The 22,879-nt window shown below is 47.3% G+C and overlaps 1 protein-coding gene across 1 annotated transcript; it reads left to right on the forward strand.

Moving 5' to 3' along the window:
• Nucleotides 1-10: 10 nt before the first annotated feature.
• Nucleotides 11-2,858, forward strand: FZD10 (frizzled class receptor 10). Its single transcript, XM_039724881.1, has one exon. It carries the CDS (start codon nt 33-35, stop codon nt 1,779-1,781), a length of 1,749 nt encoding a protein of 582 aa, XP_039580815.1. The 5' UTR covers nt 11-32; the 3' UTR covers nt 1,782-2,858.
• The last annotated feature ends 20,021 nt before the right edge of the window (nt 2,859-22,879 follow it).

The following is a 22,879-nucleotide window of genomic DNA, read 5'->3' on the forward strand; positions in this document are numbered from 1 at the left end:
CGGGCCCGCGGCCCGGCCGCCCGGCAGCCGCCATGGGGCCCGCGGCCGGCGGCACCGCGCTGCTGCTCTGCTGGCTCAGCGGCTGCTGCGCGGCCATCAGCTCCATGGACATCGACCGGCCCGGCGACGGGCGCTGCCAGCCCATAGAGATCCCCATGTGCAAGGATATCGGCTACAACATGACGAGGATGCCCAACCTGATGGGGCACGAAAACCAAAGGGAAGCTGCCATTCAGCTGCACGAGTTTGCCCCCTTGGTGGAGTACGGGTGCCACAGCCATCTGAAATTTTTCCTGTGCTCCCTCTACGCCCCGATGTGCACGGAGCAGGTTTCCACCCCGATCCCAGCCTGCCGGGTGATGTGCGAGCAGGCGAGGCTGAAGTGCTCGCCGATCATGGAGCAGTTCAATTTTAAGTGGCCGGACTCCTTGGACTGCAGCAAACTGCCCAAAAAGAACGACCCCAATTACCTGTGCATGGAAGCCCCCAACAACGGGTCGGATGAGCCACCCAGGGGCTCCAGCATGCTGCCACCCATGTTTCGTCCCCAGCGGCCCAGCAGCGGCCACGACCTGCAGCAGCACAAGGACAGCCTGAGCAGAACGTCCTGTGAAAATCCCGGCAAGTTCCACCATGTGGAAAAGAGCGCTTCCTGCGCGCCGCTCTGCACGCCAGGGGTTGATGTTTACTGGAGCAGGGATGACAAACAGTTTGCTGTCGTTTGGATTGCCATCTGGTCCATCCTGTGCTTCTTCTCCAGCGCTTTCACTGTGCTCACGTTTCTCATAGATCCTCAGCGCTTCAAGTACCCCGAGAGGCCCATTATCTTCCTGTCCATGTGCTACTGCGTCTACTCGGTGGGGTACATCATCCGCCTCTTCTCAGGTGCTGAAAGCATTGCCTGTGACAGGGACAGCGGCCAGCTCTATGTCATCCAGGAGGGGCTGGAGAGCACCGGCTGCACCATCGTGTTCCTGGTTCTCTATTACTTTGGTATGGCCAGCTCCTTGTGGTGGGTGATCCTGACTTTGACTTGGTTTCTGGCGGCCGGGAAGAAGTGGGGGCACGAGGCGATCGAGGCCAACAGCAGCTACTTCCACCTGGCAGCGTGGGCCATCCCGGCCGTGAAGACCATCATGATCCTGGTGATGAGGAGGGTGGCTGGAGACGAGCTCACGGGGCTGTGCTATGTTGGCAGCATGGATGTCAACGCCTTGACGGGGTTTGTGCTCATTCCTTTGGCTTGCTATCTAATCATTGGCACTTCTTTCATTCTTTCTGGGTTTGTGGCCCTTTTTCATATCAGGAGGGTGATGAAAACAGGTGGAGAGAACACCGACAAGCTGGAGAAACTTATGGTCAGGATTGGTGTCTTCTCAGTCTTGTATACAGTGCCTGCAACTTGTGTGATAGCTTGCTATTTTTATGAGAGACTGAACATGGATTATTGGAAAATTGTGGCAACTCAACAGAAATGCAAGATGAACAATCAGACTAAAAATCTAGACTGCATGATGAATAACTCTATCCCAGCAGTAGAAATTTTTATGGTCAAAATTTTTATGTTATTAGTTGTGGGCATTACTAGTGGCATGTGGATCTGGACTTCCAAGACTCTTCAGTCCTGGCAAAATGTTTGTAGTCGGAGATTAAAGAAGAGAAGTAGGAGAAAACCTGCAAGTGTTATTACGAGTAGTGGAATCTACAAAAAACCTCAACATCCACAGAAAACTCACCTTGCAAAATATGAATCAACATTACAACCGCCCACTTGTGTGTGACCGGTTTAGAAAAGACTGTATCTCACCTCACAGACTTACAAATGTCCACAGTAGCAGTCAGAAATTACAAAATGAATGGTGCTTTTTTTGTCAGAACATTTTAATATCTCAAGGCACAAAAATGCCTCATGCTGAATTCAGGAGCTGGTGAAAAACTGAAGGTAAACGTACTCGTGGAAAGGTTTTATGTGAAAGAAATATTGTGAATTAAAACAGTCTGTTGTTACTAATTTGTAGTTAAGGATCACATCCATCTCTCAGATTAAAAAAAAAACAACAAAACATAAAAACAAAGCCAAATACAACAACCAACACTTATTTAACTTCTTCATGTAGCTGGGCTGGATTTTCTTCAGCTCTCTGAGTAACAAGGTGTAGCCAGCTTTCAGGGGGCAGTGGTTTGATTTTCGAAGTGCCCAAGTGAGCATTGTCTCTCCAGGGACAGGAGGGGCCCGTCCTGAGCGAGGATGCTCTCTGGGAAAACAACCTCCGTGCTAACTTAAAAACCCTTCACAACTCCTCGCAGCCCTCTGGGCTTGGAGTGCCTAAAAATAGGCTCAATCTCTAATGCTCACCAATATTCTTTCACCAAAAGAGAAACTTCCTGCACCAGACACAAACTTTGTGAATAAGAATAATGTGCAATACATTTTTTTTTCTTACCATGACATGAAAAGAGAAACAAGTATTTTGCTGTACATAAAGACAACAAAAGAAATCTCTTAACAAAAGAACTAAGAGGTCTAGTCCTCAGAAACCCTTTAGTGTTACATTTTGTGGCTTTTTAATGGAAATCAAGCCAATGTTATACACGTTTGGACTGATTTGTGCAAAAAAAAAGGGGGGGATCAATTCAAAGAGACCCAAAGGGCTTATTGACTCTTTCTATTGTTAAACAAATTCTCACTATGAATAGATCAAGAAGCACTAGATTCTGCAAAGGGAAGCTTTGTATAGAGTGATGCTCTTTACTGTGCTGGGGGTGCACAGTTCTGTGCTGTATATATTTGTAATATACAATTATTTTTCATGCTCCGCTATTTTATTAAAAATAAAATATGTTCTTTAGTTTGATAATTTTGTGTGTTCTAAACTTTCTCTGATGTGCTTTGCAGTTAATAAACTTGTTTCCTGGATCACTTGATAAAAGCACACTTTGAATATAATAATTGTTGTTATACTTGCCTGCGAGTATAAATAGAGAGAACAGCAATTTACTCGAAAGCAATTGCAAGGTGAAATGAAATAAATGGATTTTGAAGGTGCATATTTCTGTGAGCCTCTGCAGCTGAGAAGCTGAACGGGCTTTAGTGGTGTAAAAAGCTGCAGCGGTGCAGGGCAGGACCGTGTTTACAGAGCGCGGAGATTACAGCGGTGATCCCCGCTAACAGCGCTTCCGAATTTGCCTGGGCTGCGTTCAGCTTGTTAAAGATCGCTGCCTCGCTTCTCGCAGCTGGAGCGCAATTCCGTCTCTACCCCTCGGGGGATTTCCCCCCTTGCTAACACCGCTGGAAGTGTCTCCGTTTGTGAAAGACTTAGGGGACACCGGGAAGCACAAATGCAGGATTCGAATGCTGCTTCAGGGAAGTTTCCCCGTGGAGCTCCAGTTGTGAATACATTTTCCAGAAGTTTTTAGTGGAGTATGTGTCTGTGTGAACCTGAAACTTTGCAGGTGACGGCCAGACTGGGTGGTCAGCAGGTGAGGCAGGGATGGAACCTCCCTTTGTCACCAGGCTGCTCCAGAAAAGCCTTTGCCAGGGATCTCACCGCCGAAAGAGCAGGTCTGAGTGGGACAGTGGGGATCCTCGTGACAGTCATGTTGTGCCTGGGAATTTTCCAACAAAAGGTTCTCTAGTAGTGGTCTGGTTTTTCAACTTATCTGTGCAGTGTGACAGATAAATTCTTGCCTTTTTGTACTCTTTTGAAGTGTTCCCAGCAGTGATGAGGAACTGGAGTGGCAGAAATGATCTTGCAGGTATTATCAATAATCTTCATGTCTAAAGTGCACATAGATAAAGCAGTTTTGATACAAAATTCATCTTTTGAGGAAGAGAAAAGATCCCTTTTCTCTTTTGTGCCAGTGTGCCACTGTTTGACACAGGGCTTTGAGATGCCCTGGAAGTTAATCCTGTCAGAGGACACCGTGCTGCAGCCAAAGTAGGACATTGCACTAAACAAATCCACTTGTGAATTAATGCCTGTGCATCTGTGTAGGCTCCAGCTAAAGCAATGGCACGAGATCCTGAGAAACACCGAGTTTAAAAATCACCTGTGTATTGCAGATGGTGCAGGAGCCCTCAGGTGTGTGACACCTCAGGAAATTCATACCTGACAGGAGGGCCAGAGCTGGCTCCACCAGGACAGGTTTGCTCAGGGAATGGTGCCAGGCTTGGCTCCAGCCTGCATCAGTCGCTGCAAGAGACTCCTCACTCTTCTGTGGGCTACAGAATGTGATTTGCTTGGTTGTTGATGATGAATTCTTACAGCCTGCTGTCAGGATTCTGGAGGATAAAAACGTGAAGGTGGATGTTCAGCAGTGCTGAGCTCCTGCTGCCATTCTGGGTTATTCAGTTGTCAGCCCAGGCCCTTCACTGTCTCCAGGGCAGAACTGCACCTTTGCCTATGAAAAGGGCAGATGATGCTTGGCTGGAGGCATCGTGCTACAAATAGATGCCTAAACTGTAAACCAACTATTCAGATTTTAGTTATGCCTGCAGGAATTCAGGAATTATTTGGGGAGGTCACTGGTAAGCAAATGAGATTCCTCAAGTACACCATGATGCTGATTCTTTACATCAGGACTGGTACACTGTGAATGCAGCAGGATGCAAAGATTGGTTTGGAGGACATCTTAAGAATTAATTAATTCAGAAATTGTACTTCTTGCTGTCTCATAGCTCCTAACAGTCTTAACAGTTTAATACTGAGTTGCTACTTAAGGCATTGGAAGCTTATTACTGTTAAAGGAAGCTGATACACTTATTTTCAAAACAATTAACTTAATACAGTTATTAATAATTAACACAGATTTGTATTCTTGTCTTAGAAGGCTGCATATTAGTTAAATGACAAGAATACTAGAAGTCATTAAGGCAACATCTCAGAAATATTAAACTGCTTTATTTTTCACAGTAATTTTATATTTTAGTGAAATCATGTTTGAATTTTTATTTGTTGAATTTTATCGGATTTTTCTTTACTGCCAAGGCCCAATAGGTATTTGCTTATCTCAGACTTTTAGGAAAAGTGTCTGTATGTGGTAATTTTAACAATCCAGTCACTCCATGGGAAACTTGTTGAGGAAGAAATGTCCAGTGGCATTTATCAGATAAAAGTTATAAAAGAAATGCATTCTGTTGGTGTGTACAGACACCAAATCAAGAACCAGATGTTTGCCACAGGCTTGTGAGCAGGTAAAAGAAAGGCAGAAAGTTCCTTTTTCTGGCAGAGGTAGCTTGGTAGAACAGTGTGATTTACTGGGAGAGATTAATGAGGTAAGAGTATGAGATCAGCAGGGGGAAAAGGGATTCAGGGCAAAACCCCACAAAATTCTAATTACCATGGTAAACCTCTTGTTTCTCTGTGAAATGCTGATGCTTCTCATAAACAGAAAATAATGAAGCTCAGCAGTTGCAGGGTTGGGAGGTGACACGTTGGGCACTCCGAGCACCACGGCTGAGAGGACGCGAGGGGCTCGGCCAGGAATGCTCAGATCCCTTATCAGCTTTTGCCTTATCAAGCAGCATTTCACGTGCCATCATTCCCATCTGGCTGTCACCCCGTGGCTCAGAGCAGGAGCAGCCGTGTCTGACACACGCCCTGCTCCCCCAGCCTGACAGCCTGGCTGCAGGGGGATGGCTCTGCAATGATGGGATGTTCCTGCTCAGGTGGGCTTCTGATGGCAGGTGGTCTCCAGCGACAGATGGCCTCAAAGGATGAGCTCCAGTGCCTTTGAGTTGAAAACATTTACACATTTCTTTAAAAAAATTTGAAATGTTATCCTTGTGTAATGTTTTTAAGTATTTCAGACAGAGTAGCCAAGTTATTAACAGTGACAGATGATAAATCAGGGTATCCTTTAAAAGGTGGGTGATGGTGATTATGTGGTCTTGGAGCTTGCTTTGATCAGAAGTGACAGCCCTGTAAGGTCTGTGCCACTCAATCCCCCCTGAAGGGAGATCAGCACCTGTTTGCACTTTGAGGCTCCTCTACCTCCCACTGCCTTCCAGCACTATTTCATCTTTTCTAACACACTCGATGTTGATTAGCTTTAAGCAAAGTCATTATTCATTTACAAAACACTCCTTGATGGAGCTGGCTCTGAGCTGTGTTTCAGTGGCAGTGTTTGTGTGTAACAGTTAGGGGGTATCAGCATCCCCATGACAGAAGCTTTATTTTCTGGGAGCCACAAGTTACAATCAGTCTGAGTGCCAATATTAACCTGGTTTCCGTGGGTTTTTGGTCCAGACAATGGTACGTGTTGCCCTTGGATCTGTTCAGCTCCAGCCTGCTGTATCTTCCCACGTTTATCCAGCATCAGCTCTGTGAAACGAGCAGGTCCTGCTCTGGCAGATCCGATTTCAGCTCAGTCAATACTGCTCCAAGCAGCTTTAGGTTTGCTGGGGAAGTGGAATGGACATTTCCAGAAACAGCACAGCAGGGCTTTGCCTCACCGAGGGCGGCACAGGACCCCAGAGTGAGCGCCCGTGGTTGTCGCAGCAGGATTTGGGACCGGGCAGATGTGGGCTCCAGGCAATCCCAGCGCCCTGAGAGCAGATGTGGCTCCGGGGCCAGCTCTGCCTTTCCTGTGCTAGCAAAGTTAAAGCTTTGGCGAGCTCTACATCAAAGGCAGGACGGGGCGACCCTTGTGTGTGTTTGTAGGCATTGTTTAAAGAGGAATTCCTTCGGTTTGTTGTCACTAGTTTTTTCCTTCCATTCTTCAAGATCTCTTCATAGATCTGCTCCACTGAAGTCAATGGGTGTCCAGCTAAATTCAGTGTATGCTTTGAATCAGACTTCCTATCTCAGGGAAAGCATGAGCTACAGGAAAAGTCATTATTTTGATTTTTTTTTTCCCCACATCAGAGCATCTTTTGAAATTCCTGATGTGACATAAATTCATGATATTGGAAAAAGTATCAGTGAATGAAACAATTTCAGTTATATTTTCAAAATGCGCTGCTGTGTTAGAATGGACAAAGCCCAGTATGTTGCAAAAGCACCTGTCATTTCAAAATGAAATTCAGAAATACTGGATGTTGTTAATGTTGGAATGAAGGTTTATTTTTGTATTTTGTTTTAGCACATTCTGGCTTTTTGAGAACACACAGTTCTTGCAAAACGCTCAGTATCAGCACATCTGCATTTCCTGCAGGCGAGGCAGCTCCCCGGCGGTTCTCCAGCCCGCTCCCACCTTTGCTGCCGCTGCCGGTCCGGGCTCAGAGCTGCAGCACACCCGAGCTAACGAGGAGCTGCAGTCTGCAGCGGCGCCCACGCTGCGCCCCTCGTTCCCTCCTTCCCTCGCTGAGCAGCACCTCTGCTCCCCTTCCCCTCTCCTCCAGGCTGAGCAGGCTTTCATCATCTGCATGTGCCTGGCTCCCCTTCCCCTCCTCTCGAGTGATGCTGCCTCCAGTCTCTAATCTGCCCACACACAGCTCTACTGGCCAGGACCTGCCACTGCTTTGAGCTTTTTTTGTTCCACACAAACGAAAAGAGATTTCAAAACTTGTGTTTTATCTTTCTTTTTTGGATAAAGACTGTGGTAAGAAGCAGAGATTCAAAGTTCTGGGCTACCAAAGGTGCTGATGAGCACAGGAGACTGTCAAGAAGAGACTGCCAGCTCTGAGCAGGTGCCTTAAACTTGAAAATACTCTTTTGTGGAACACGGGCATTGTTTGCTTCTGCCTTGTATATTTGTTATTTTATAGTTCCTTTATCTGAGACTAATGTCTGTGTGAAATAAAAACCAGCAAAGGGACAAAGAAAACACACCAACAGGACTTCACAAGCGCACTGCCTGCTCCTCACATCACCACGGACAGCACAGGCTGCCGCTGCTCAGCATTTGGGAGCTGCTGACCCTGCAGAGGCTGCTGTGCTGCAGGGAGCTCTTGTGTGCTTTGTTTGGGTCGGGGCTGAGATAGGAACATCCAGAGTGCACCAAATTTTATGGTTCTTCTCACACTCTGTAATAGCTCTTCAAGGACCTCCTTTGCATATCTAACAAGGAGAACTGTGGGAAAGAGACTTCTGAATCCGGAGTGCTGTAGGGTTGTCTTTGATAGCGAGTTTCACAGGAAAGTAAACACTGACTGTGTCTGTATGGAGGGAGGTGAAACTTTGCAATCTGTCAGCTCCTCCAGAAAAGACAGGAGAAGGAAAACAGCGCAGGTAGTAAACAGGCTAAAGATCCTGAGAACAGAGCCACAGGAGAGGAGGCAGGAGAAAATGCCGCAAGGGAGTTGCCATTGTGGGAGTCCTAAGGCTAGAGATGCACAAACCCAACTGATTATTTTTGCACATTAATCTAAGCTGGTGCCCAGGTCTTTGGCTTCCACTGCACTGCTCTGAGCCCTGCTCTCCTCACAGACACAGAAGGGCATTCAGGGTTTTGATTCCATGCTTCCCTGCTTATCCTGGGTAACTGCATCCATTTTTGGAGTGGAATCTGATTACCTGGCTCTGTGCACAGTATCTTGCACAATTAGAAGAGTATCGCAGTGTGAAGTTACCAATGTATGGTTTTTGAAACAAATCCCAGTGCAGTGGCAAGAGAAGGTTTGAAGAATAATCAAATTCAGAATTCCAGCCATTACTGGTTTTGTTAATTAGCCTATCTGGGGCAACAGGTTCTTCTGCATATTTCTTTGACAATTCCACCCTTAGAGCCCGCAGAGTCTGGACTGTGAAGGGGTGTATTGCACAGCTCTTTGAGCAGTTTTGAAAACTCCTCAAAGCCCTTCATTTGCAGGATAAGATAAAGCCAAATTTAAGGCAGAAGAAGGCACGTCCTTTACTCCTTTTTTTAACTTCCAAATTCGGCATCACACGGATTGACTCCCAGAAGCAGTGGAGGGTTTAAATACCAGTGGCAGTGACAGTTTTTGGGTTTGTCTGTGTTTGGGACCAGTGGGGAGTGATCCTTGAGGCAGGAGCTGTCTCGGTTCGGCAGCCCCTGTCCCTGTCCCTGTCCTGTACCTGTCCCATCCCTGTCCCTGTCCCATCCCTGTCCCTGTCCCATCCCTGTCCCTGTCCTGTCCCTGTGTCCCTGTCCCTGTGTCCCTGTCCCTGTGTCCCTGTCCCTGTCCCTGTCCTGTCCCTGTCCCTGTCCCTGCCCCTGTCCCTGTGTCCCTGTCCCTGTACCTGTCCCTGTCCCTGTCCTGTCCCTATCCCTGTGTCCCCGTCCCTGTCCCCTGGCTGCTGCTCCCCGCTCCCTGTGCTGCTGGGGCTGCTCGGCCGTTCATCAAAGAGCTGCTGTTTGAAATGCAGCCCTGAGCAAACCCCGTGTCTCCCGCAGAACTCGGGATGCAGGAGACTGATGTTCTGCTTCCCTGTTTGATGTGTTTAACACAACAGACATATCTACAACTCGGCATTTAAAAACAGCAACAAAAACAAACAAGTTGGGCTCGTTTACATAACAAAAAGCTCCTTGGCCTTGCAGGAGGTCCTTTGAAATGTACGATTGTTTCTGGCACGGAGGGAGAGGACCTGCCTGCTCTGGAGCTCAGCCTCTTGTTCCCTCCACACGCACACCAAAAGGCAACTTTTCAGTGAACGAGATCTCTTCCTTCCACAACGTTTAAACAACCCCAAAACCAAACCCGAAGCTGCAGGGGCTCCACTGTTATCTATTTTTTCCCTAAAGTAGTCTTTTTGAAGCACTAGTGCCAGCTTCTCAGCTGATTTTAACAAGTACAGGATCTGCTTGTGACTGATGTAGAAGTGTCCAATTCACACCACAGCTCCACAGTACCCCGGGTCACTGCACCGAGTGCTCCATGCCTTGTTTTCTCATTTTATCCAAAACCACACACGACTCAAATAGTTGTAGTCTGTGAGTAGTGTCAGAAATGTAAATGATGAAGTATCCTTTTCTATCATCACAATCTGGCAATACATAAAACTCTCACCATGTGAATATTGAGCATGTTGATATTTCAAACTAGTAAAACATATTTCAAGGCAGGCTTAATCTTTTAGACTTGTGCTTTAAATGTACAAGCAGCACTTCAAGAACCTGTGTAGTCAGGTGAGTTTTGGGGTTTTTTGGGTTTTTTACAGGGAAGATCCCTCCTTTTCATTTTGATTATTTACAGAAGTAATGTCTGAAGACAACAAAAACAGCCAGCAAAACACATTCCCATGTTAATTAGAGCTGTTGCAGTTAGGAAAGGAATGGCTGGTTTCTATTTGTTTTCTGTGTTCCTGTGGGATGAGTGACACATGATTAATGGGTTAGTGATGTATCCCAGACCTCTGACGGAAAAGAAATTGAGTACAGTGAAAGTGACAGCAGAGAAATCCCTTAAAATATATTGTGGCACTCTGGTGCAGAACAGAACAGAACCACGGATCAGTAACTAAAATAAATGCTCGCAGTTTCATGGGATAGAGTCTGCTATCCTAGACCTTTGTATGGCTCCTGTTAGTGGAATATCTGATCCCCTCAAACCATGGGGTTTGTTACCCCAAATATTGGCACCAGAGCTGTATCAGCCTGCCACAGCTGGTGTCCTGAAAGGCACCAGGGTGGGGACACCTGTTCCCAGCTGGTGGGGCACGAAGGCGTAGATACAGCACAGCTTTGGGATAGACCACAGATTTGGATAGACCACAGCTTTGGATAGATCACAGCTTTGGATAGACCACAGCTCTGGATAGACCACAGCTCTGGATAGACCACAGCTTTGGGAGAGACCACAGCTTTGGGAGAGACCACAGCTTTGGGATAGACCACAGATTTGGATACAGCACAGCCTTCAGATACAGCACAGGTTCAGGGGTGCCACCAGCAGCAGCTCAGAGCTGCGTGGAGCACAAGTTCCCACAGGTGCTTTGGGAGCACAGCAGAGAGGTCCCTGTCTCAGGAACCAGCTGGAGCTCCCTGGTGGGATCTGTGTGCCCCAGTGCCAGCACATTCATGAAGCCCCTGGACTCGTTGGCTCTCATGGAGTGAGCTGATATCTTGTGGGGCTCCCACATCTTCCTGGATTCCTGTGGGTAGAGGAACCAGCTTTTTTTTGATAAGGGCAAGACTGTATCTCACCTCTGTGCTGGCTCTTTCATCTTCATAAAGTTGGTGAGAACAAAGTCTTGAATATCCAGTCCAAAATGGAGGGGTAAAGGCAGAGCAGCAGAGGGATGTGGCTTTTGGAGGGGAGGTTGAATGGAAGGTGCTTGGAGGAGACTGGAGCTTGGGATATTTAACATATGGGAATGCCTGGTGACCTATGGAATTCTCCTGTTTTATAAAGTACAACACGTCAGTGGCTGATCAGAATTTTATTTTCTTATTTCATAATCATTTATAAAGCAGTGTCTCTGATGAGGCCTGGGAGCAATCAAAACTTAGTGTCATGGGCAATAAAAGTAACAGATATTGTCTGTGACATAGGAATCCAACATACATCCCCACTTCAGCATTTCATGGAACAATTATTGCACTTCGGCTTTAGATGTTACAGGACAACTTCTCTTTGTTGATCTTTCTTCTGCCAATGTATAGTTATTGTATGGTCCAGAGATTCTGCATTACAGTCCCACATTTTTGCTGGAGGAGTTTGATTCATCTGCCAAAATCTAGCATTTTCCATAGATTAGCTAAGAAATCTCCCTCAGGAATTTAAGTCTGTTCTCTGCCTAGCTCCTAAAAATCTGACAACTACAAAAGATATTTGAGGCAGCTGATACCATCAGCACAGTAAATCATTCTCATAAAGAAAATAACTAACTACAAGACAACTTTACAAATTCTGTTCTATTTCTTGCTCCCCAAGTAGAAATCTTTAAAATATGTTGAAATGAGGTGACCACAGCTTTATGGAAATGCTGTTTGTATTTGAGGTTATTTAAAAAACTAAGTTCTTTTTGTTTGTGACCCTGGCACAATCTGTGATTGGTCACTGTGCTTTGGGAGTGCCTGTGCCAGGCAGAAATGGGGCTGATGCAATTGCTGGAAATGCACCTTTTCCTGTCAGTTAGGAATTTTGTCAGTGAGAAAAAGGGGAAAATGGCCCATGTTTCTATTTTTCCTTTCAACTGCTCCACCTGTGCATTAGGCCACACACCCTTGGTGAGCACAGTATGGACAAGAAAGGCTGGGCTCAGTGGTGGAACTGCAAAAACCAGTGTGTGTGTCCTGCTTTGGCTCAGTGAGGAACTGCAAAACCAGTGTGTGTGTCCTGCTTTGGCCCCCACAGAGGGATGCTGATGGACACAGAGCACGCAGAGACAGCTCAGCTCAGAATGAGCACGCAAGGGCTCTTACCTCCAGGGTTTGCCAGCTGTTGCTGAGATGGAATTGCACAAGGGCAGGAGGGGAGCGATGCCCCTTTGCAGCCATCACCCCGCCCATGGCAGCAGTCAGTCAGGAGGGTAATTAAAGCATGGTAATAACTGTACAGGATGTGTCACCCTTGCCTGCAGCTCCACCAGCATCTCAGCTCACACCCTTCCCCTCTTTCTGCTCCACCCAAGCTTTGCTTTCCTTCACCCACTCACTGCCTCTGTGCAGTGTTTCCGTGGTGGCTCAAAGAGCCTCCCACCTTCTGCTGCCTTTCCTCCCAGTAACAACTGCTCTGCCCATAATGACTGAATTAATCAGTACCTGCTCTAATCAATACTCTGATCAGTTTCCAACTGACCGTGCAGGGAGGATAAAGGGCAGGCCCCAAGTGCATCACACCAGGTGAGCAAACCCCGAAGAGCTGGGCAGGTTTGCAGGGAGGAAAGCTGTGGCCAGCTGGTCTGCCCGCTGTGCTGAGTAGGGGTGCTGTCTGAAGCAGGGGGTGTTTTCCACCCTGAAGCTCAAGAAGAGGTAAAATGAAACAAGTTCAGTAAGTGCATGGAAGAGACCATGGCTTAGGATGGGACCTTGAGGTGGGTTTTTCTCCTGGTGGTTTAGGATTTACAGCTCTCCCCATGGGCTTGAAAAGCTGCTTGAACTCTTCTTCAGTTCATGTTTATTTTGTACAAACATTGTGCTCTACAGATTCTCACTAAGTGTAAGAGGCAGAAAGGATGTTTCCATTTTGATGTGCAATTTGACTACTTTTTTACCTCAGGGGTAATCAAAACTCCCTGAAAAACACATCATTTGGTTATTACTACTTTTGCATTTGGACTGACAATTTAAACCCATCAGTATTATTTTTTGTTGTTTTGCTGTTTTGGGTGGGATTTTTAACTCTTACAAAAGAAATTCCCCTCCTATCCAAACTAAAATCTCATCACATCTCTCTGACAGCAGTTTGCCTCAAACCTCTGGTCCTTCCTTTCTCTGAAGAGAGAGTGGAGTGCAAAAATTGTCATCTTCAGGGTATCCAAAGTGAACTCTACTTTTTACCTTCTTTTTGGTCTCTAGCTCATCACAACTAAGCCCTGTGAAAAACCCAGAATTACTTTTTGCATCTTTCTAAAGCCCCTTTTCTATCCCCGTCTGAAGCACTGGAGGTTGGCCACAGCTCAAGGGTGGATTTGGCAAGGGGTATGAAAGTTGTGCACATGCCTGGCTGATGAGTCTTGCTCCCACACCCACAGTTAGGCTGATTGCCTGATTTGGGGTCAGGAAAGCAGGCATTTTCTCTGCTTAAACCAGCAGGTTTTGAGATTTTTTCCCCTCCTGTGTGTTCAGCACACACTTGCCAGAGTCATCTAAAAGCCAGTGCTTGGGAGAGGCTCAAATGACTCGTAACAGACTTCATCTTTCCTATTCCTATTCCCTCTGACAGGGATGTGTCCCTCAGGCCTGCACGTCCCTGTGTGGCATGGCAAGTGTCTGGGAAGGTGGGGAGTGGCACTTCTGTGGCCCTTCTTGGATTTGGTGACTCTGACACCTTTTCTAGTGAAAAGCTCCTGTGAGACTGTTGGAACCAAGTACTGATAATTTCACTGCAACGAAACCAAACAATTGATCTGTTTCTCTTTGGATCAAAGCAGGTATTTTGCAGATATAATCTGTTGGCTTTAAACTCAGATGATACAGAATTTAATAGAGCAGGGTGGAGAACCTGAGTCAGCACTCAGCTCTGTCCCACAGTAGAAACCTTCAGGACTCCTCTGTGCTATCTGTGACCTGGCAGTGTGTGTCCCTGCACATGAGCAGCTCCCAGTGGAAATCCCAAATCCCCAAATTCCCTTTCCTCCTGTGTGGCAGCACAGAGCAGGGGTGGCTCAGCCAGCCCAGGAAAGCTCCAGGCCCCTGTGCTGGGCTTTCCTACTGCAGTGAAGGTCCAGGGCACCACCAGGAAAGCTGTCAGCACCACAAAAACACAAGGTGAGGTACAAAGCTTCCCTAATTACATATGCACGCAGGTAATTGAGTGAGTAATTGGGCCAATTACAAATTCAGATGTGAGCTTTGGGAGAATGTTGGTATTTCTCCTCCTTGAAAACCTGCACTCAGTGCCCAGCCCCACGGACACCTGAGGTGCTGCTGACACCTTGGCACACGTCCTGTCTTCTGTGAGACTTCTGCACCTTTATAGATCATTTCCCACCCATAATTATGTGCTTCAAAGGGCATTTCTGGGCCTCCAAGAATGAACATTGACCTCATTCTAGGGAGTATAACTTATGTTTTTCTATTCCCTTTCTCTAAAACACATTCCTTTTGGGCTTTGATGGATTAAGAGAGCAATATCTCTTCTTTTCATCATTCTTAATAATGAATAATAAAAATTCTCATCATCTATGTTCTAAGAAGCTGAGCACTTCACACAAGTATTTGTTAAACAAGGTTTTTCTAGCAGGTAATTTTTTATTGGTTTTATCCACATTAATATTTCATCTGCCAGGTGATTTCTCAATTAATGGGGCATTATGCAGTCCACATAAATAATACTGGGTTTCAACTGTATTGAGGAAAAAAAAGAGAAAGGTAAAGAGGTAACCAAAGCATATTCAACTGATGAAAAGCTTCATTGATTTTGTAGGAGATTCCCCTATTTTCATCACCTGAACATTTCACTCCAAAACATTTAAATGAATTTTTCATGTGGTTTACTTTGAAAGTAGTCACTTACAAATTGCACAGAATCTTCTGCTTTTTTTTCCCCTGGCTCACTGGTTCCACAATAAATGCACCAGTTGCAGAGTTAAATAAATAATGGGTTTTTAACTGCCAGTCCTCCACATGCAGCTGGGCTGTGAGGGTGAGCAGGATGATTGTGCCCACAGTGCATCACCACTGTAATTAAAACCCAATGCAAGGCTGTGCTTTCAGTCACAGCCCTGTGTTACTTCATCTCATCAGCACCTGAAAGGTTCTTTTGCAATTAATGATTTTGCATAAGCATAAATAATTGTCCTGTGAAGGACAGGAAGATGCAGCTCTGCTTTGCTAAGGCTGGGTGACAGAAATCATCACCTGGCTCCATTTCCATTTTTTCTTTCTTTAACCAGAATATTAATTTTTCAGTTGGTTTTTCTTTTTAGCTCTTACAAAGGAAGGTCCCCTTGTATCCAAGTTGAAATCTCCACATTGGTTTCTGATGATTGCCTAGAAACTTTGATGCTTCTTCTTTTTTTTTTTCATCCTTACCAACTTCTGGAACAACCTGAATTGTATTTTTGCCTTGTTCTTCCTCCATGGCCCAGCCCATCCAAGCTGCATGTGGTGGCTTCCCCTCTGCTCTCAGAGCACAGCTAGGATCCTTCCTCTCTGCCCTGGATCGTGGGGGAAATGCAGATTCCTCACGGTGTGTCCTGGTAGGTAGACCCTCTTTGTGCCCACTCCAGCCAATTCCACCTTATCTCAGCTTTCTCCTCCCACGTTCCTGCAGGGATTATCTCCCTGTGTCTGGCCTGGGCTGTGTTGTGGCACCCTTGCTCCCTTTGCAAGGTGCCCCAAACACTCCCAAGGCTCTTTGTGGCTTCTGTTACAACACCCTTCACTCACCAGCTGGGTGTCATATCCACAGCTGCTCCTTTGGATGGCACCTTTATCACTTAATTATTGTTTTCCAGCTAAGCCCCTTTGGCTCTGTTTACCTCAGTGAGCAGGTGGAGCATCCCTGAAACACGTCCTAGGTAACTGCATTGTAATCCCTGTCTCACCCTGAAAGAGGAGAAAGCCTCTCCTCTGCCGTGCTGTCTGTGCAAAACAGCATTCATTGAACACCTGGGGAGTGTGATCGCTTCTCCTTGTGAGGGCCAGTGGCAGTGGCCAGGTTTCCTGTGGCTTTCCTGCCCATCATCTTCCATAGAGTCCCTGGGGAGAGAACCCTCAGGGTCTCTTATGTGCTGGGTCACTGCTAAGTGGGTTCTGATCCATCACCAAGGCTCATGAGCACAACTGCAGTGCAAATAATGCATCATTATAATTGTTCAGGGTGCTTGTGTGACAAGTGCATTGTGTTTGTTAAGCTGGGCAATCAAATGTTCAGGTTCAGGATATCAGCTGACTGCCCTTTGGTTGTGAAAGAATTATTGTATCACTTGTACCCAGCCTTACAAAACCAGTCAGGTGCATCCTTTCCTTTCTGGCTCCCTCTAAAGTATTCGCTGTGTTTCTGACTCATAGCCACACTCCATCACATTAAATGCTTTTTCAGAAGTGACAGCCTCAAATAGCTCTTCCCCCATTGTCCCAGCCTGGGCCCCATTCGAATCTGTGAGTTTTAAAAACACTTTGAAAATCCCACCCTTTGCCATGGGACTTTAATCCTGTTCACGTATATGGAAACAAACCCTTAGATATGATTCAAATATGAACACGAAAACCTGTAAAAATGCTCACAGCTGTGTGAGTCTTAAGGTTTTGTTCCCTCTTGATTAAATATTTGGGGTTTTTGCCTAACATTCATTAATGGCAAAAAAGCCTTTGATCTTTCTTCCATGAGGGCGTGGAATCTGCCTTTTGTTAGCCAGCACTGAGGCTAAACAGGTACTGAATTACTTCTGATTGCACAGGCAAACCTCTTTCGCAGAAGAAAGACATTTTGTTTACTTACCTAGATCTGCACTAACAGTCAGGTGCATTTTATTTATCAAGGTATAAAATTTGACAGAGTGGTCAATGCAGCCTCCAAGGTGGCAGGATAAGCACCCTGAATAAAGAGCTCCATAGGTAAGGGAGAGGCAGTGCTTTACTACGAGCAGAAAACAATTCAAGAAGACAATTCAGAGGGAACTTCTGCCTTTGTGGAGCCACAGATGTGCACTGGAAGGTTCTGAGTCAAGCTCTGTTGAAACAAGCTCTTTCTCAAGTCCTGTAGGTAAGAACTGCTTCTTTTGCTGCCTGGCTTAGCACCGGGGCTGCACCTCCGGGCTGTGCCTGCAGCTCCTGGCTGCTCTTGAGCAGGGAAATCCGGGAGTCACCCGGGAAATGGCAGAGGCTCAAAGTGCCTTTTGGATGGGTGTTTAACTGGCCTCTGGTCCCCAGTGGCAACCACCACTTTAAGGGCTGTGATTAATCTGTTTCCCAAATCAGTCAGTAATAAATAGTCAGCGAGGCACACACGATGTCCCTTATGGGTGTGACACCCTGCCAAAAGCCCTCGTGCATGAATGTGCATTTCACACATGCAGCGGGGAGACCGAGTCAATGCAGAGCAGGGCTTGGAAGGGTTTTCTCCTCCTAACTCTGCAAAGAACTTGGAAAGTGATTAAGGACTGACCCCTCTGGTACAGCCTGGGTCCCCAGGGGGATTAATCTCAGGTTTTCTGATCACACTCTGGAACGGGGACAGAAGGATTCTCTCCTTGAAAATATTCTGAAAGCCCGTCCTGTCCACCCCGCTTCAGGCACAAATCAGATGTGTTCACATATACAAGCTCTAAGGATTCAATGAGAAAAATAATTTTAAAAATCAGAATCATTAGCACAGAGAGGTGACACCAGTGCAGACAAATGTCTCTGTCCAGCCCCTCTGCATTGCTGCTCAGCGTTTTCACTCCGGTCCCCTGCAACACTCACCAGGCCAGGAAGGAGGAATATTTGTGCTTATTTATTCTGGTTTTGTTTGTGCTGCAAGGGGCTCCCTGTGTCAGGACAGGATCAATGCAGTCAGCCTGGAAGGGCTGAGTAGCCCGGACAATGGGAGGCACTCGAGGAGCTGAGATCATCCCCCTGACCCAGCCACTCAGGCTCGCACACTGCTCTAGCAGAGAAAGGATCCCGAGCTCACCAAACAAAGCTCAGTATCACATCCAGCGGGCCCATTCAAACCCCTAGAAGAGGATGCTATCTGAATTCCTGAGGCTCTCAAGCTGGTTGTTGAATGCTGTGCATGCAAGCAGCCCTTTGATGAGACAGTCCCTGCACTGAGGGAAGGGAACCGCAGCTCTTGAGTCACTTGCAAGTTCCTCAAACAAAGCTTTTTTTCTTTTCTTTTTTTTTTTGCCTCCACACACTGTTGCCCTGTGGTTCTGTGTCCCGTTAGAAGAGATTACAGAAACTCTCTTTCCCTTATTCTTGGCCCCTTTATTATTTTCCTCTGAATCACTGCTTTATTTTGGTTGCGTCCCAAAGCAGAACTGTGACATTTTCTGGTTTAAAAATAGCAACTGAGGGGGAAAAAAGTAGAAGCAAGGTTTGTTTTTCATTGGTTTTTCTTTCAAAATTGCTGCAGGGTCTGGTAGAGAGCACAGCCATGCAAACACTGAATCAGCAGAAGGGCACAGATGGTGATTGTGATGAGCACACAGGAATCAGGGGCTGCTGCAAGGAAAGCAGGGACCTCTTTTGCTGGGCCGGTGGAACAGAAATGCAGATGCATGCATGGCCCTGTTTGGGAATTGTCCTCTTTGGGCTGCTTTGGAGCACCAGAGTCTTTCAGCAATGATTTGAAGAATTGTTTCAGTGGGTCACCACCATTGGTACCTTCTGCTACAGAGAGTAGCTGTGCACAATACACCAATAACTCAGCAGCAAGGATTTAGGGGTACACAAAGGCTGAGGAGGGGCTGTAGAAGGGAAGGTGAAGAAATAGGTGGTGTATGAAAAAATAAAAGGGAGTAGGGTGATTATGGATCAGAAATGAAGAGAGGAAAGAAACAGTTTCCCTTCACATTCCAGATACATTTACCTTCCCCGTTCTCTATACAGGGATATGGGTATAAAGATGTTTAATCTCCTGCTACCATTCCCCTTGCAGCAGCACCTCTGAGTTTCACTTCTGTCTCAAGTCATCTGTGTGCTAACACAGACCAAAGACTCTCCCTGCCCTAAATAATTTTTTCTGACTAGTACAATGCGATATTAGCAGGGCTTTGCAGCCACAAGAATCAGCTGTAAAAGGATGTTAAATCTAGGCCACTGCAAAAGAATCTGGTGAAATAAGGGGAGGATAGAAAGGAAGGAAAGTGAAACAGTCAAGATTATCACTAGGAAAATATGTCCCACTTTTGAGGGTTTTCCTCCTTGTACTCCACTCAGAAAAGGGCACAGGTGAGGATGAACCACAGCACAAAAATGGCACCAGGACAACATGAAAACCTCAGCCAAAAGGTTTGTGAGAGCATCACTGTGGCAATGCTGTGTCAGCGCTGCAGACAGAGGTGCTCACTGGGATTAGGGGTGATGAAAGGCAGAGCTCGTCCTGCCTGACAGAGGGAACAAAGCGAGTGCACCAAAGCTGCTGTCCTGCTCGCTGCTGGCAGGCCAAACAGGGTCTGGCAGCAGCAGCCTCTGCTGTGGGTGCTGCAGAGCTGCGGTGCTGTGAGCAAGCGCTGAGGCTGGCCCGTGGGGCTGTGACAGTCCCGCCAGGCAGGGGCAGGCTGGCAGCTCACAGGCCCTGTGGGATCAGCTGTGGAGCTGCTGCTGGCACCGGGGCACGGGGAGGGCCCAGCCCAGGTGTTTGAGTGGTGCCACTTCTGTTTGCACAGCTCAGCCAGAGCTGGGGGTGCCTGGTGGAGTCAGAGGGCTCTGGGCTGCAGGAGTGCCAGGAGAGCGTGTCAGCTGGTGTCACTTGCCATCCCGTGCCATCCTCTGAGGCTGGCCCGTGGGGCTGTGACAGTCCCGCCAGGCAGGGGCAGGCTGGCAGCTCACAGGCCCTGTGGGATCAGCTGTGGAGCTGCTGCTGGCACCGGGGCACGGGGAGGGCCCAGCCCAGGTGTTTGAGTGGTGCCACTTCTGTTTGCACAGCTCAGCCAGAGCTGGGGGTGCCTGGTGGAGTCAGAGGGCTCTGGGCTGCAGGAGTGCCAGGAGAGCGTGTCAGCTGGTGTCACTTGTCATCCTGTGCCATCCCGTGCCATCCCATGCCATCCCATGCCATCCCGTGCCATCCCGTGCCATCCCGTGTCACACATCACCTCGTGTCACACAGAAAGCACAGAGTGGCAATCTGAATTGGCCAGGGGGCTGCAGGAGCATCAGAGCTGCCAGCCCAGCCCTGCCCAGGGTGGCAGCAGTGCCCAGCTGGTCACTGCCTGGCACAGCCCCCCTGCCCGGGGCTGCGTGCAGCTCCCCTGGCAGTGGCTGGAGCTGCTGCACAGCTGGCTCAGACATTGTGCATGGCTGTAGAATATCAGGATCTGTTTCTCCTCCAGCCCAGACCCAGCTCTGCTCTGTGGGAAGTCCCGCTGCAGCCTGGGGAAGCGAGTGGGGTGCCCTCAGCAAGGAGCGAAGCTCTGATAACCCAGCTGAAGCAGAATATTTATATCCAGCAGATTTTTCACCTGGGGATTGCAGGTGACTGAAGAGGAGCTGTGGGCCCCAGCACGCCCTTGCTGTCCCGAGCCTCAGGTCAGCCCCGGGCTGTCCGCCCGCAGCTCTGCCCGCAGCTCTGCCCGCAGCACTGCGCAGCCCCGGGCCGGCTCCGCAGTGGCAGAGATGCTGTCTGAGTTATTAAGTGTCACTTTCAATTCAGCCTGACAAGAATGAGTTAATGGAGGAGCTCCGGTACAATGGCAGACAGGAAAATAAAAGCCACACTGAATCCACTTTCCTTGTCCCCGTTGTTTTCAAAGACAGTGCTCCTGGCATAACACAGAATGCCCCGTTCATTCATTTGCTGATAATGCTGCTCCCTCCGGGCTGAGCCGCAGCTCCTTCATGGATATAGAGTAACTTATTCAACCACAAAGGGAAACCTCTTCCTTCCTTTAAATTGTTCACAGACTACCAAAGCAGCTACTGACGATGACCTACATATTGCTGGCTACTTTTCTCCTAATAGCATTGAAAAACCGAGATAACAATCTTGTTTTTTCAAGCGCTTAAGATCTTATTGCTTCCATCCTTGTTTCTGCCAACTAAAACTAGGGGTTATATTGTACTGTGTGAGTCTACACCAGGGAATTTTAGAAAGTGCTCGACCTGGGTTAAGATCTCTATATTTATAGTTATAAATACAAATTAGCAGGTTTAATAAACGAGACAGAGAGCATCAGACAAAGCAGGTTTAATAAACGAGACAGAGAGCATCAGACAAAGCTGGTCTTCAGTTTTATCAATGGAAATGCAGAAATCTTGGACTCAGACCAAGAAGTTCACTGCAAAATGGAATAACTAAGAGTAGGCTTTTGCCTTCTAGTCAATGGATGAAATTGTAGGGTTTTCTTGTCTTGAGAGAATTCTGTACATGTTTAAAATTGAGGATATGTGCAAGAATTTGGAAGAGTGTGTGTGTATTGTCATATGAAGGTCTTCTTTCTGCACCCAAGGGTTTTTATGTTTTAAAGTGAGAGTGTAGACTGTCAGGATTTCTACAGACCCTCAGATTCAGCTGTAATTGCAGCGTGGCAAATGGCATGGCAGCATAATGCAGGAACAGGCATGTCTTGTTCTGGAGTTTTCTTCATTCCTCCTGCTCCAAAGCTTTCTTTGGAAGATGATTTCCTTAATGCTGCAGCTTCCAGGAAGGTGCTGGTGAGGGTTGGGAGCACACACCTGGGCGCTGGGCAGGATCACCTCAGCAGGCTCCTCATCTCCCTGCTCTGTGCCCCGCATGTTCCAGGAACAGTTGCCAACCCCAGAGCACCTTGCTCCAGCTTCTCTTCTCTCATTTCCCAGGTCAGGTAAAACCCTTGGAAGATCTCCATCCTCGGACCTTTTGTTGACAATTCCTGTCCTTTGAGCTGACATCCCTAAGGATGGTTAATGTCTCTGAGCCTTTCTGCCTCTCTGTCTGGAGGAGCTACACCCGTGCACATCTGCAGAGCCATTAAATCAGCATCACGCACAGAGCTACAAGTACCACCTACACCACTTGCTGCAGGTGGTTCTTAAATTTCAAAGACTGCCTGACAGGACTTCTTAACAACTGCCCTTCAGTTTCCAGCTCAAACTCATTTTCATCTCCTAGTTCATTCGGAGGCTCAGCCCACTGGAGGTTTTTTCTGGGGGCGATGTGCATTCAAAAGCCTGGAAAAAAGTGAATTCTTTTGAAAGCAGCAACACCCCTCATCTCCCTCAGAAGTAAGTACATATAGATTCAAAGCCCTGTGCTTTTAAAACTCTCTTTAGTTCCATTCTTCCCTTCCAAGTTGCCCTTGATTTTGCCTCTTTGTTGCTGATTCCTCCCTGCTCCCTTTAGCACTGTCCCTGATTTATGTGTCAGTGCTGAGTGCATCTGATCAAAACATGGCAAAGTTGCTGGTTCAGCACTCGCAGCAGGGGATGCAGAATGGGCTGTGTCTGATCCCACTCTGTGCTCCTGCCTGCCCGTGACGCTGCCAGCTGGCAAAGGGAGCTGCGCGGAATTTGGGGAGACAATGACAGGTGCTCAGAGCACATCCAGGACGGCACGGGATGCAAAACGAGCTCCTCGCCCAGCCTGCTTAGACTTTGAAATGAAAAGTGCATTGGTTTCAAGCAACAAGCTGCATGAAAGAGCGTGCACGGTACTGCAAGCGGCAGGGAGAGCGAGCAGGCTGCAGAGCCACGGCTGGGATGCGATTGTACTAAATTATATCTATATTCAGTTCTGCTTAGA

Source organism: Passer montanus, unplaced genomic scaffold (assembly GCF_014805655.1).
Source record: "Passer montanus isolate IOZ18808 unplaced genomic scaffold, ASM1480565v1 scaffold53, whole genome shotgun sequence".
In the NCBI taxonomy this organism is placed as follows: domain Eukaryota; kingdom Metazoa; phylum Chordata; class Aves; order Passeriformes; family Passeridae; genus Passer; species Passer montanus.